This window comes from Xyrauchen texanus, chromosome 28 (genome assembly GCF_025860055.1).
Source record: "Xyrauchen texanus isolate HMW12.3.18 chromosome 28, RBS_HiC_50CHRs, whole genome shotgun sequence".
NCBI lineage: Eukaryota > Metazoa > Chordata > Actinopteri > Cypriniformes > Catostomidae > Xyrauchen > Xyrauchen texanus.
In genome coordinates this window covers 12,362,219-12,377,158 of record NC_068303.1, presented here as the reverse complement: position 1 = coordinate 12,377,158, position 14,940 = coordinate 12,362,219, and the positions used below count along the sequence as shown (strand labels likewise).

Here is a 14,940-nt window from a genome sequence, read left to right as displayed (position 1 = left end):
ATTTCAGTGCTTCTAATTTACAGCCAGTAAGTGGGTTAGGAATAGGATTTCAAGTTATTTTGAAAAAATGGTCAAAAAAGAAAATCACATACCCCACCTTTAATAAAGCGTTTCACACAGGGGTTGCGTTAACCCAAAATTCTCCATGATTTACAGAATTATTTAAACATTGACAGATAATTCCAAATGCTGTCTGTCATTTTGACAGATAAATAAGAAGATTGTTTTAGCTTAGAGCAAAAGTTTTCACTTCATTAACTCTTTCATGTACACTCCCACTGTGTGTGCGTGCCCCGTTTATTGCCTGGTATTAAGATGTGCATTTAGAGGCGTCATCACCATTAACACCTGCAATGTGCATCTCTTTTGACCAACTGTGTTCGGATTTTGAGAACAGCGACTCTAAATTAATGACTGCATACATCAATCATTACGTTAGTGTGTTAATGCATGACTAGTGTTTTATTTTATTATAATAAAGAGCAAAGTATGATATCAAAATGAAAGAGCAAAAAAGTGGCACATTGTTTTTGCTAACTTGAAATTTTAATCTAAGCACAAACATGACATTTAGAGCAAACTTGTCAGTTATTTTTGTCAAGTACCTGCATCAGAGGCTCAGAGATTTGTGTGGTTCTCATCTGTGACATTTTCTGTATGCATGCATGCATGTGCATTTTCAGACGTTTAGTTCCTTTTAATGCCGCACATAACCGGAATAGTATAAAAATCTTGTTTTACTGTGGTGGCTGATTGACATGTAGAACAAAAAACATATAATTCAAATGGTAAATGGTCTGCACTTATATAGCATTTTTTTCAACCTTCGAGGTTACCAAAGCGCTTTACACTGTGTCCCAATCACCCATTCACACTCACACACCAATGACAGCAGAGCTGCCATGCAAACTTGGGGTTCAGTGTCTTGCCCAAGGACACCTCGGCATGTGGAGTCGTGTGGGCCGGTAATCGAACCGCCAACCCTGCGATTAGCAGCTGATCCGCTCTACCACCCCTGTCCACTGTCATTTATATAATAGATTCTACACCTTTGAATGTTGTAGACTCTGACAGGTAAAAATAGACTCAAATTTTACAACTCGGCTCGTCAAAATGATGGATAAAGAGTTTTTCTAACACAACCTCTGGTTTCACAGTCAAGATGCTGAGCAGAAATCTTACATTTTGAATTTTTTCATCAACCCTACATATTCCAAACAGTGATAATGGAGAGTAGAGCTGCACAATGAATCATATTTTAACAGCAATCACGGTTTCTGCCTCTCACATTTAATTGTGAAAATTGTTAATTTTCATTATAGGCTGTTTCGACAGATGATAGACCAAATTACAAGCAAATTACAAGCTCTCTCGAAGTTTATTTTTAACTCCACTGAGCCTTCATTCTCTCTTTAGAAGTTCACCACTTACCAATCATGCATCTGAAAACGTAGCAGAAGAAGTTTGATTATCGGTTGTCTTGTGTGTCTACCGCACTGGCCTGTAGTGTGTTTTACATACGCTGAATACTCACAAAGTTAATGATAAGGTGTTTCAGCAGTCTCTGTGCTCGATACACACAAAATGTATTCATCTCATACTCTGATTATGTGTTAACAGAACAGCTGTGCTCTGAGTTCGGTTTGTGTGCATCCCTAACGTGCACTGACCATGTTATATGGGAAGCGCAACAGATTTACTTCAGTTGCACATTTGCGTAATTACAAATATGTTTGGACATTATAAGTTTCTAAACAAATCTAAATGAACCCATAGCACCATCGTTTTATAGAGCAAGGAGGAGATGAGAGCATTTCACCATGTACAGTATGGAAGGAGGAGCACAAAGCTGTTGTCAACAGAAACAATAACACAACATCTTCCTTCAGTTTTCCATCAAAAGTAAAAGCTTGAGACTGTATATCAATGCAAAGTGCTATATTATTACAGAAATATATTACTAGTGTTTATTAGGGGCACTTTATTAGGAGCGTATTGTTCCTAATAAAGTGCTCAGTGAGTGTATGTTGCTATATTATAATAATATTAATTATAAAATAATAATAATTTAAAAATGGTTATCTTTGAGAGAACTTAAGTGCAAACATCCTAGAGAGTTACTCTTTCTATTGGCAGTAAAGCATAGGCAAAACATGACTTAATTTTGGTACTTTCAACACCTTGTGAGCTGCTGTTTTAATAATAATAAAAAAAGTTATTGCTATCCAAGCAATGGCAACAGTTGTTTTTTGTTTGTTTGTTTTTTTTTGTCCAAATTGTGCAACCCTGTCATACATTTTTTTTCTCCCCTCAAATTACAGAATAATCATGATTAATAATTATGATTACAATTTTGAGTAAAATAATCGTGATTTATCATTTTCACCCTACTTGAGAGTACATTTGTTAATGTATGCATGTGAATGTGTGTAGCCTCTTGATTACAAGACCTTTTAGAGCCATTATGTCACCATCTAAAAGGCCAGCCATTGCCTACAATTTCATAATGTTGTCAGTGTTTTTGCAGACAGATCACCATCTGTTTCAGCACTATGGGATTTGTCTCAGCCTCTGACCATGCTGCTAATTCAAGTTATAAGACCCACACAGACTGCAAGTTAGCTCCCCCTGCTGGACTCCCTAATACCTCTTCCAGCAGCAACCTTTGTTTTCCCTTTTAGGTCTCCCATCCAGGTATTGACCAAGCTCAACCCTGCTCCAGTGGGCAACCCTCTCTCTAAAATTTTTATATTTACATTTATATACAGGACATATGTAAAATGTTTCAGAAATATATTTAATAAATAAAATTGGCTGTTGTAATTATAGTCCCACATGAACTTACAAAATGTATAACAGGCTGCCGTGATATACAGAACTCTTTTCCCCACCTCTCCAGAGCTGGGTAGGGGAAAAAGGGGAGAGAAAAACAAAATAAAGAGGAGGGAGAAAGTGCAAGGTGGAGCGAGAGAAGATAGAGAGAAAAAAAACTTGCTTGCCGTTTCCCAGACACGCCTGGTCCTCGATCACTCCTCCACCCTCTGGCGGACGACAGCCGCTCCTCCCCGGGCGGACTGGAGCAAGTCCTCTGACCCCTGGCGGATGGAACGCCCCTCCACGTTTTGACGGCCGGTAGGGAGCCCCTAGCAGAGGACTCCATGACAGCGGGTACCGGCTGAGTGGTCAAAATAATTTTGAATGAAACAAAAAGACATGCAACACAAATGTACACACGGCAGCTGCATGTGGCTCTCTCTCGAACTGCCGCATTCCGCTGCACTTATCCTTCTCCTCGGCTTTTTAGCCCGATTGGCTGCTAGCGGGCATAGTCACGGCACGGTCCCACCCTCCTCGTAACAGTCTCATTAATGTTCCTTTCATTAGGCTACTGTGAAAATTACTCTTAATACACAATAAGTAATAAACTGTTAAGCATTGTATAGCTAATATGAGTGTAGTAATGTTCACGTTAACAGGTTATCTTGTATTACCTTATATTGCCTACAAAATAATTAATGGGTATTTGTTTTGTTTGTGTACTATAAAGTGCTTTTCTGTGTATAATGAAATTGTTTTCCTACTTGGAAATATAAATTTAAATGATTTGATATCACGAGAAAAGGCACTTCCGACAGCAGAAAACGAAACACACAAAAGACATTTGATATAGCTACAGGACACCGGTGTCCAGCATCTGCAAAATCTAGCGTACGTGTGTGTGTGTGTGCGTGTGTGTGTGTGCGTGTGTGTGTGTGTGTGTGTGTGTGTGTGTGTGTGTGTGTGTGTGTGTTACGTTTAGCAGGGAAATACATACAGTGCAAAATCTGGTTACTTTAGGGATTCTTGTGCATCAGCATTAGACGCTGGAAATGTTCCGCCTCTTACGTTTTAGAAAATTATGGAATCAAAGGAAAATATGATTGACTAGGAAATATCCAATCGTGTCTGAAATGAAATATCTCATTGGTGGATCAGCTTAGTCGGACTGTCTGTCTTGCCTGTGCCATCAGTTGCATTCTTGCCTCCCACTGCTATGTGCGCATTTAGAGAGAATCCCTGTACACTTTTTTAAATAATAATTTATATATTTATAAAAAACACTATTCACTCCATGGTGCTGCGGCACCGCATTATTAGAAAAAGTTCTGGGTCAAAAACCTACTCGTTGTAATGGCGGCCATACGGATCATCACTTATTTGAGGTGGGCATATGCAAAATATAGGTGGGTATACGGCATATGCTCTAGACTACACTACTGGTGTAAAAGTATGTGTGTCCAAAGAATAGGTTCACGCGACCCATTTGTCTTTGAATAAAGTCTCTTTTAATACCTTTTCTGTTCTCTACAGTCAGTTGTTGATTACATTTTTTTTTATAAATATACATTTAATTCGAATCATGCATGGCACAGATAAGATAAAGCCATTTGAGTTTCTCTAGTAAGCATACGCTTATCTATAGACACTGTACAGAAATGCCGGTTTTGTTAAAAAGACTGTACCGGTTTTACCACGTGTTCAAAAAATCTATATAAATACTTGTAAATATTAAAGAAACATGTAACGTAAAATAATATATTAAATGGAATATCTTATTTATTGATTGAAAACATGGATTTGTTCATTTAAAAAAAAAAAAACGAATAAAATATAATTAGTAAAACTAATATTTTTATAATATACCTAGTTAGAAGGTCCCCTGTATAATTAACAGCATTAGCTGAGAGTCAATATCTTTCATATGTAATTAAAAGGGATATTAATATACCCATATAAATCAAATCAAAATCTGAATTGAATAGAATTGTCAGCTTGTGAGTCGAATCTGGAAATCTGTATCAAAACACAGCCCTAGCAAAAAACCTTACGTGTTAGGTTCAGCCAAGTATGACACAACTGTCTCTCCCCTTGATATAGGTCACCCAGCCCTACTGAAAACCTTATGTGTTAGGTTCAGCCAAGTATGACATGACTGTCCTCTCCCTTTGATATAGGTCAGTATGTAATGCTCATCATCCATACTGCTGTAGTTCTGTTGCCTCAGGAAAGCTGTTACTTGCATGTGCTTCGCTGTGCAATTGCCCTTTGGTTACCATGGATTGTTGTCATTCTGGCAGACAGCAGCAGCCAAGTTGTGGTTATGCTTTATATATGAGATTTTTCAGAGTGAACAGACCATGAGAAAGATCATTACTGACAACCATGTGAACATAATTGTTGTATGTTTGTTTGTGACAAGTAGCCAACTTTATCTTTTAATTTTTTATGTGGTTTGCAAACATTCTTTAATTTTAGTAAGCAAGTGGATATTTTTAGTGGAGATAATCTTCAAACCTGATAGCCAGTACCCTCCCTCATTCATCCTTTCAGTTCAATCTCAAATTGTAACTGCTATTCAGCATGATGCAGCTTGTGTTATTGGGGTCACTGGAAAATTCCACTGCGAGTTCTGAAAAACATGTTTATTCACTGGGATTCTCTTTTCCTGATTCCAGTACCTGGACCTGGTAAGTGGGAAATACCATGGATAAAATATCCCCATCGCATTAAAGGCCTGCTTTTGGCCTAGATCATCATTGCCTAAAGGTAGATCTTCCCATGTTACCCTGCACTTATGGTGTTCCTGCAGGTGCCCATTTGCAAATGAATGCCAAACGCTATGGCATTTATTACGTCTTGTGTTGTTTTCTTATTCGGAAATTCCTCTGGTTTTCCAGAGCATGTAGAATGGAGTGATTGCTTCATAAGTGAGATTAAGGTGTAGACATGGAGTAGGAAGAGGGAAGAGCATTCATATGCCCTTATAAGGGAGTGTGACTCCATGGCAGGGTCCCCGTGGGGTCTGTTCATGCCCTGTCCTCAGGTTTGAGTGGGGGAAGGGGAGCGTGAGCAGTATGAACACTGACAGATGGAAGGCTAGCCAGAGGGAGGGAGTTCTTTATCCCTGTCTCTCTCTGTCTATTAGCACTGTTGGTCCCTAGCGATGCGTCATTGCAGAAGAGAATGATATAGTAATTTGGATCGGTATTCTTTATCTTCAGAAGATCAAGAAAGTGTGGAACTGGAACGCCGTCTTGTGGGAGGAGACTGTGAGTACTACTCTGTGCTGATAAATCCTCTCTGGGGGGAAGAAAGGTCAACACATGTTGATATCTGCTAATCTTTTGTTAGGGCAAATCTAGATGACTTGATCATTGGTGTAGCTTCCTACACATGAATGCTTTTTTGTTGTTCTTTTTCCTTAACCTGTAAAAAACTTAGCGAACCAAATTGTTTAATGATGTCTTTCAAAAAGTGACAACACTTATGCCTTTATTGCTGTTGTCCATTCTGTGTTAAAAGGCTGCTGTATGTATATTTTCTGGTGATCCTCTTACCATGACAATACCTCAGGTTGCTATGAGTTGCCTAGGCAGGGAGGTTACTGGATATTTAATACCTTAGTTAACATGAAGCTTCAAACTGAAACTTTTTTTTATCTCGTGAAGCTACTCATTTGACATTTTAATGACATTTATTGATATTTTATATTTATTTAGTCAGTTGTGTGTATAATAATTAGTTGCATTTATCATTTAAAGGAATATTCTGGGCATTTGTGGCATTATACTGATTACCACAAATTTATTTGATTTAACAGTCATAATTTAGTAATATATTATCATTTTCCACCCTGTTTTTTGTCCTCTGTCTGAAACACTCTGTTTTGGCCAAGTGCCTCTGTAAAACTTCAACATAAGCACCCACTGTTGTGATTGGCTAACATCATGCAGTCCCTCAAATTCATCAAACTCAATCGGAAGAGAATGAACAAGCCCCTCAACATTATTAAAACAAAATTGCAGGGTTTAAATATAACGCACATCCAGCACATTGCATCTGAATATATTAAACTGTTCATCTCAAGTACAACTGTTAACACTCAGCACCATAAAATATTAAACTCATGACATTTGAAATATTAATTAAAGAAATGGTTTACTTGTTTATAAAGTGTTTTAACTGCCCCATCCTTTAATAACAGTTCCTTTGAAAGCTTGAATCGTAATATGACGATTCACAAACAACGCTGACATGAAACATAAAAACAAACACATCATAGCCCAAAGAATGGCAAAATGACACGCACACATACTGTAGGCGCACTTAGGTTGTAAAAAGGCAAACGCTTGACAGAGAAATGGCAGCGGGGCAACAGTTGCTAAGACAGGATTGGTCAGAAACGCTTTTAAGATTGAGCTTAGCGAATGGTCAATTCCACCCTAATAATTGGCCCCATTCACTTCCATTTGTAAGTGCATCACTGTAACCTCAATTTTAGCATTTTTACAGAAAAGGAGGGAAAAGTCAACATTTATTTTTGTGGTAATCAGCATAACGCCACAAATGCTGTCGAATGAGCTTAACTTGTATTGAACCTGGAATATTCCTTTTAAATTACATGGACGGAAACTACTCCCCATTCAGCTATACATTTTTTTAAAGCTAATTTACCCAAATTGTTTGGTTAAATTTGATACATTTTCCTTATTATAATAACTTGAAAGTTACTTGGAGCTTAAATTATTAAAAACAAAAAGCTTTACATACAACAAACAAATCAACAGAATGTATACATCTGGAACACCTGCTATGACTTTCTCACCTTTTTCAGTGCTCATGAGTTTGTATCCCTGAAATTTGTGCATCTTGGTGTTAATGAAGTAAAGGTTAGAACAAGAAAAAAATAATTGTTGTTTTTCTATATTCAACACAATATGCTGGACTGATTTGCTGTTCTTTCTTTTGTTTCAGAATTAAAAACAAGTGGATGATCTAGAACAAAGCATACATTCTCCTCCAGAAAAGGTAATGATGACAAATATACGCTGTTAGTGGCATTGTGTTGATATCCGGAGGATCAAATTTAAAGCTTTACCAATCTTATCATTTCCACTAGGTTCAGTAGGCTTCATGAACCGTGATTTTTGAAGCAGTAGTTTGCAATATTTCCCTTTCTGTGTAGGCACGTGACTAAGAAACACATGCAGACATTATAATAAACACAACTGACGTGAACTCTGAATGAGTGCTATAGTGTTTAACCTCCGCAAAACAGGAAGAGTTGTAGTGTAGGCCCGGTGCCTCGTTACACATGCGGATTCGATAAACACAAACAATGTCACTCTGCGAACCTCATTAGGAAGTTAATAAACCAGTTATTTTGTGAACCTCTAAATATAAGACCCGAGCAATTGCAGGCTCTGTTTAAGACCAACCGAGATGCAAAAGTTAATTCACTGCTCTGTTTATGAGCTGCTTAGCAGGCTGAGGCTAACAGAGGTCTTTTCAAACACGAATAAAGGGTCTTATTGTTCTGCTCGTTTAGCCTATAATTGCAGCATACATGGTTTAATCGCAAAGCACAGAAGTATTTAATTTCATCTAATTCCAGAAGCCATGGGGGTCTCAACATTAGTTTACGTCCAGTGCCTCTGTCTTACAGTTGGACCGAACTTAAGGCAAAGCAGCTTGGACAATGAAGTAGTCTGCTACCATGATCTTATATCTTTGAGAACTTGCAGCCTACAGCTAAAGCAAAATTATTATAATAAAATGATAAGGTACAAGAGGTCACATGTTGCATTGATTTTACCATGGGTTCTTAGGCACAATACGAAGCGGTTTAATATAATGCCAGCAACTGCAAAATAATACACCAATGTTCTATAAACAATTACACTGGCAGCCAAAAGTTCAGAATAATGTACAAATTTTGCTGTTTTGGAAGGAAATTGGTACTTTAATTCACCAAAGTGGCATTCAACTGATCACAAAGTATAGTCAGGACATTACTGATGTAAAAAAAACAGCACAATCACTATTTGAAAAAAGTCATTTTTGATCAAATCTAGACAGGCCCTATTACCAGTAGCCATTACTCCGACACCTTATCCTTGAGTAATCGTGGTAAATTGCTAATTTGGTACTAGAAAACCACTTGCCATGTACATCAGAGCCAAGTACATCAGAGTCTCTAGTTTGAGAAATGGACATCTCACATGTCCTCAGCTGACAGCTTCATTGAATTCTACACGCTCAACACCAGTTTCATGTACAACAGTAAAGAGAAGACTCCTTCTCAGTAAAGAGAAGCAGGCCTTCTGGGAAGAATTTCTAAGAAAAAGCCACATTTGAAACCGGAAACAAAAATAAATGGTTAGAGTGGGCAAAGAAACACAGACATTAGACAACAGAAAATTTAAAAAGAGTGTTATGGATCTTAACCCCATTGAGATTTTGGGGGATCAGCTAGACTGTAATGCACGTGAGAAGTGCCCGACAAGACAGCCACATCTTTGGCAAGTGCTACAGGAAGTGTGGGGTGAAATGTCACCTGAGAATCTGGAAAAACTGACAGCTAGAATGCCAAGGATCTGCAAAGCTGTCATTGCTGCACGTGGAGGATTTTTTGATGAGAACTCTTTGAAGTAGTTTTCCATAAGAGCAAAATCTGTACATTATTCCAAACTTTTGGCAGCCAGTGTACATTTATTATTAGTAATAGTTGGAATAAACTATTAATAGGATGTTCCATGTTCAACAAAATTTAAGCTCAATAAGCATTTGTGGCAATTTTGATTACAAATAAATAAAATACTCCTTCCATTTTATTTTAAAAAAGATGCAAAAAACATATGCAATGAATGTAAGAGCATGGGGCCAGTCCATAAACGTAAAAAAAACCACTTTGTTTCAAAAACTACAAAAAGCCACTACATAAACATTATACGTTACATGACTTTAATGTGACAAAATCGCTTACTAATCTTGTTTGTGTGATGTTATATCCAATATTACAACTTTGTTGCCATGATCACGCAACGTCGTGAACCCTGTGAGCAATTTTATTGCACTAAAATCATGTAGAATAGAGATTTTTATCACACTAAAATTGTAACATTTGTAATGTTTGCGTCTTGTGGCTGGCTGTGTATTAGAATATTTATTAACAGGCCCCATTCACTTCCATTGTAAGAGCCTTACTATTAACGCAAGCCATTTGATTTTCCTTTCAAACCTGGCTTATCCAATCAGAATTTAGATTCAAAACTATCTGTTTTACTACAGCTAGTATTAATATCACCAGACACACACAAAAACACACACACACACACACACACACACACACACACACAAAATCTGAATCAATTTCCCTTTATTTATAATAAGTTTTAAAATCTTGAATATCTTTTTATAAACGGGTATTTTTCTACAACACTCCCTCAACAACTTTCCTGGTTATTCTGGTTCACAACATTCACATGCACAATGAACATGTTGAAGTTTTTTCATTACACTGCATAAACACATTGCCATGGTCCCTCCAAAATGTTTACACCATAAGATCACCTCATTGATGATGCAGGTCAAGGCCTGTGTGCGTGTGCATGTGTTTTCAGATGCATTTGTAATAGCTTTTTGACATGCAGTATGTGGGCAGAGAGCTGGTCTGAATGCTGGCTTGCTGAATTTGTCATACTGTGATTCACTTTGTATGATGAATAGGGTTCATAGTGATGGACGCGCACATGCACACTCGCATAGTGGCTTAGAAATGGGCAGAACGTTCAGTGCCCACTTTGTTTCACAGCCACCCGAGTGAGTTTCTCATGCTTTTGCAAGTGCTGTTGTTCCAATAGTTGAAGAACTGTAGATTTGACAGGAAGCTCATTTGAATTACCTGCACTCATGTGTGGCAGTTAACCACATACAGCAGAAACAGCATTGTCTTTGCATCCTCTTGCATGGAAGATTATGTGGAGAATCTGTGACTTGTGGATTCTACATTGTTCGAAGGGGCTGATGTTAATACATTTGTAGACTTGCTAATGAATGTGTGAAATAAAATGCAAACTCATCATTAAATATTTTGGCTTGAGATTAGTTAGTCACATCACACCACATCCTTTATAGATGGTGAGATTCACTGCCACTATGCCAGATAATAGCTTTATGATGTGTACTTGCTCCCTCTGCTGTATCAAGGAAGAGTTGCAACCATTGCCATGTTTTATTTTAATGCATTTCAGCTGGGGTTTCCAATCCTTTTTTTGTAAGCCAAGCCCCTATTACCTAAATTATTTATTTAAAGTAATAGTTTACCCAAAAATGAAAATTCTCCCATTATTCACTTACCCTAATGGCATCCCAGATGTGTATAACTGTCTTAAGCAGAACACAAATTAAGATTTTTAGAATAAGATAGAGCTCAGTGGTCATGTGTCGGTCTGCGGGAGAGAGAGAGAGAGAGAGAGAGAGAGAGAGAGAGAGAGTAGTAAGGCTCATCACCTGGTGCATAACTATCTCTAGCACTCATTGTAGTGATGGCGGAGGGAGACTTAAAGGCACGCCCCCATGCCACACATGTCCTAATAACAGAAGTACACTGGTGCCAGCACAGTCCAAAAAGTCATATTTAGGCAGCAATAAAAGTAATCCACACTACTCCATGCGATCAGTCAATGTCTTCTAAAACAAATCGATGCATTTTTGTAAAAAAATTATATAAAAAGCTTGACATGACGTTAGAAAGTTTATAAGGACCCAACAGAGCTCTTATCTTCTAAAAATCTGCATTTGTGTTCTTCTGAAGAAAGACAGTCATACACATCTGGGATGGCATTAGGGTAAGTGAATAATGAGAGAATGTTTATTTTTGAGTGAACTGTTCCTATAATATACCTTGAATTTTAAGTAATGTGAACCTATTAATAAATGTAAAGAATTTTACAAAGTCTTCACATTCTATCCCCCTCATTTGAAAATAAAGAACTTAATAATTATTTTGATAAGATCATGCTAGTGTTCCATTAAAAAATACTTGTTTAAAAATTATCTGATCTGACATGTTGTCAGTCATCATATGGACAAAAATTGAAAGGTGCATTTATTTTAAGTTCTCATTTGTTGCTTTATTATTAAATGCCTGGCAGTATAAACAGGAATAGCATTATTATATTAATTGAGTGAAGTGGCATAGCATTCTGAGATGCTATTTTTCTCACCACAATTATACAGAGTGGTTATCTGTTACCGTAGACTTTATCAGTTTGAATCAGTCTGGCCATTCGCTGTTGAACTCTCTCATCAACAAGGTGTTTCCATCTGCAGAATTGCCCCTCACTAGGTGTTTTTTGTTTTTGGCACAATTCTGAGAACATTCCAAGACTGTTGTGCGTGAAAATCCCATAAGATCAGCAGTAACAGAAATACTTCCAACAGAAACATGCATGCGATTATCTAATCGGCCAATTGTGTGGCAGCAGTGCATTGCATAAAATCACACATATGAGTCAGGACCACTAGGGTGGCCATCGTCTGTCCGAGTGCCTGTGCTGTGGCCTTCGTCGCTCTCAGGGCGAGGCCGGTTGCTGAGCGCAGTTCCTGCAGCACATCAGGATCAGGTCCACCCCCGTGCATGCTTCTGAGAGCTTTGGCCTGGTGGACTTGCAGGAGGGCCATCGCATGCAGGGCGGAGGCAGCGCGTCCAGCCAGACTGTAGGCTCTGCGTTGAGCGAGGATGTTGTCCTACAGGGCTTGGATGGGAGTACGGGCGACCACGCCAGGAGGTAGGGCTACCGGGGCATAGATGGTGCGCAACTGCCCTATCGACCTGGGGAATCGCCTCGTATCCGTGGCGCTCTCCGCCGTCAAGGGTGGAGAGAGTGGAGCGGGTGGCACCTAGACGAGAGGAGAGCGGGGCTCTCCACGTAGACGTCAGCTCATCATGCACCTCTGGGGAAAAACGGGACCGGGGGGATGCGAGGCCGCAAACGGCGCGCTGCCCCCAGGAACCAGTCATCCAACCGTGAAGGCTGTGGGGAGGACGGAGGGTTCCAATCCAACCCCACGCTCACGGCGGCCCGGGAAAGCATGTTGGACATCTGAGCGTCGGCATGATTGTTGGTGCCAGGTGGGCTGGTTTGAGTATTTCTGTAACTGCTGATTTTGGCACCATTTGGAGTAGAATTTACTCCAAGTGGTGCCAAAAACTAAACATCCAGTGAGCGACAGTTCTGCACACAGAAATGCCAGTTTTGGTAGCACGAGGGGGACCTACACAATATTAGGCAGGTGGTTTTAATGTTATTTCTCCACTTGTCATTTCAAATGAGGTCATATACGCTGGGTAAACCTTGTTGTAGTATTGTTTTCTTTAGTTTAGAAAACATAGGTGAGATTCTCTTCTCTGAAAACACTAATTCGTTAATTGCACTTATTTGATTGAGTAAACTTGTCCCCACAATTCCATTAAGTAATGGGGTCTCCCAATTCTTGATTATTTCAGTTAAATGAACTTGGTGTTCAAGTAGAGTGAACTTAACTATTTAAGTTGAGTTAACTAGATGCAATTAGTCTTAACTTGCTATTTAAATATTGCTGTTTCAACTGTTAATTTAATTGATTCAAACTGTAGCACAATTCACACACAACTATTTGCAACAAAACAACATAATTAATACAACAAAAGAGCTAAAACGTCTATAAATTCTTAATAATAACTATTTAAACCTCTGACCAAGGAAACATAATTAAATAATTATAGCAACAAGGGATTGTGTGCACCATTTTGTACTGGGTTAATAACACTTAAAATCTTAAGTCTTTGCCTTTTTAAGATGAATATGTTTAGTGAACACATTTTTGAGTTATGAGCCCAAATCTTGACATAATTAAGACAACTTGATATTTCCATTAATGACAACTTACAGTGTAGATTCTCTAGTCTAGAGCATTTATTATTTAGAGTACTCTGATCAGTTGCTTTGAAACAGGTGGTATTGTTTTAATATGCAAGAGGTCTCATTGCTCATTTTTTAAATTCATGTCTTTATCATTATATCTTGATTAGGTTTCGCTGGAATGGGTAATCTTCTAAAAGTCCTTACAAGGGAAATAGAGAACTATCCACATTTTTTCCTGGACTTTGAAAGTAAGTTTTGTGAAGAGGTGGAATTTGGGGTTGACGAGACTATAACCAGTTGTTTTTCTCCATAGCAGTAGCGGTATGAGCTGGACTGACAGTCTAATTGCTTTCTTATAGGACAGTTTTCTCACTTTGCTTCCCTTGGTGAATAAATGGTATGAAATTACAATAATAATTGATTCACATTTCTGGTTTATTCTTTGCAATTGTAGTCTTGCACTTGCTTTGTTTAAAGCTTGTCCTGAGAATAAACTAGAATAAATGTGCTGACAATGATTCGGAAAATAAAAAAGGTTCTTGTATGGAAATGGTTTCGATTTAGGAAAATGTCCATGTTCACCATGAGAAGCTGATGAGGGAATGCTGTATTTAGGAGCATGAGACTAAGCAGAATCACTCTTTAACACTCCGTGATGTCCTGTGCTGTGACTGTCCTTGACGTGCAATACCTGTCTCTCTCTTTCTCTCTTTTCTCTTCTTGCTTTTCTCTTTCAGAAACCAAATGGGGAATCTGTTAAAAGTGCTCACTTGCACCGAGCTTGATCAGGGGCCAAACTTTTTCCTTGACTTTGAAAGTGAGCAGAGCTTTTGCCTGGCCTGGTGTCTGTCAATTTTTCCAACTTCTAACCTTTTGCAAGTACCATTGTCTGAATTGTCTTTGCAAATGTACTCGTTATAACGCAACCGCAAAACAGAGCTTCTAAATGCTTTTGCGTTGCAAATGAGTTTGAGAGAATATGCAAACTATTTGAACATTTTCTGAACATGCAATCTTTTAATGAGTCTAGTTACTCCAGTAGGATTGCAAATGCTAAGTTATTTTCCTTCAAAATATTTTAAATTCTGACTTGTTGCTGGTAAACCTATATGTGCAGTTTTCAATCTTCAGTATGTGTAATTAACATCAAGTCCAATGTTTGTCTGTGTAGCAGTACTCACTCCATACTACATTAAAAGCATGATTCATTCTC

The 14,940-nt window shown here is 38.3% G+C and overlaps 1 protein-coding gene across 6 annotated transcripts in view; it reads left to right on the top strand.

Annotated features, from left to right (window-relative positions):
- LOC127622385 (CYFIP-related Rac1 interactor A-like) overlaps window positions 1–14,940 on the top strand; it is a 44,625-nt gene that overhangs the window by 20,171 nt on the left and 9,514 nt on the right. For 2 of the 6 annotated variants that reach the window (XM_052096480.1, XM_052096475.1), the window contains exons 2-3: window positions 7,795–7,848; window positions 14,465–14,544. In XM_052096480.1, coding sequence (XP_051952440.1) covers window positions 14,472–14,544 — 73 coding nt within the window. In that variant the 5' untranslated portion in view covers window positions 7,795–7,848; window positions 14,465–14,471. Of the gene's footprint in view, window positions 1–5,941; window positions 6,090–7,794; window positions 7,849–13,894; window positions 13,976–14,464; window positions 14,545–14,940 lie in introns of those variants that run through there. The other 4 variants (XM_052096476.1, XM_052096477.1, XM_052096479.1 and 1 more) reach the window with 4 other exon arrangements.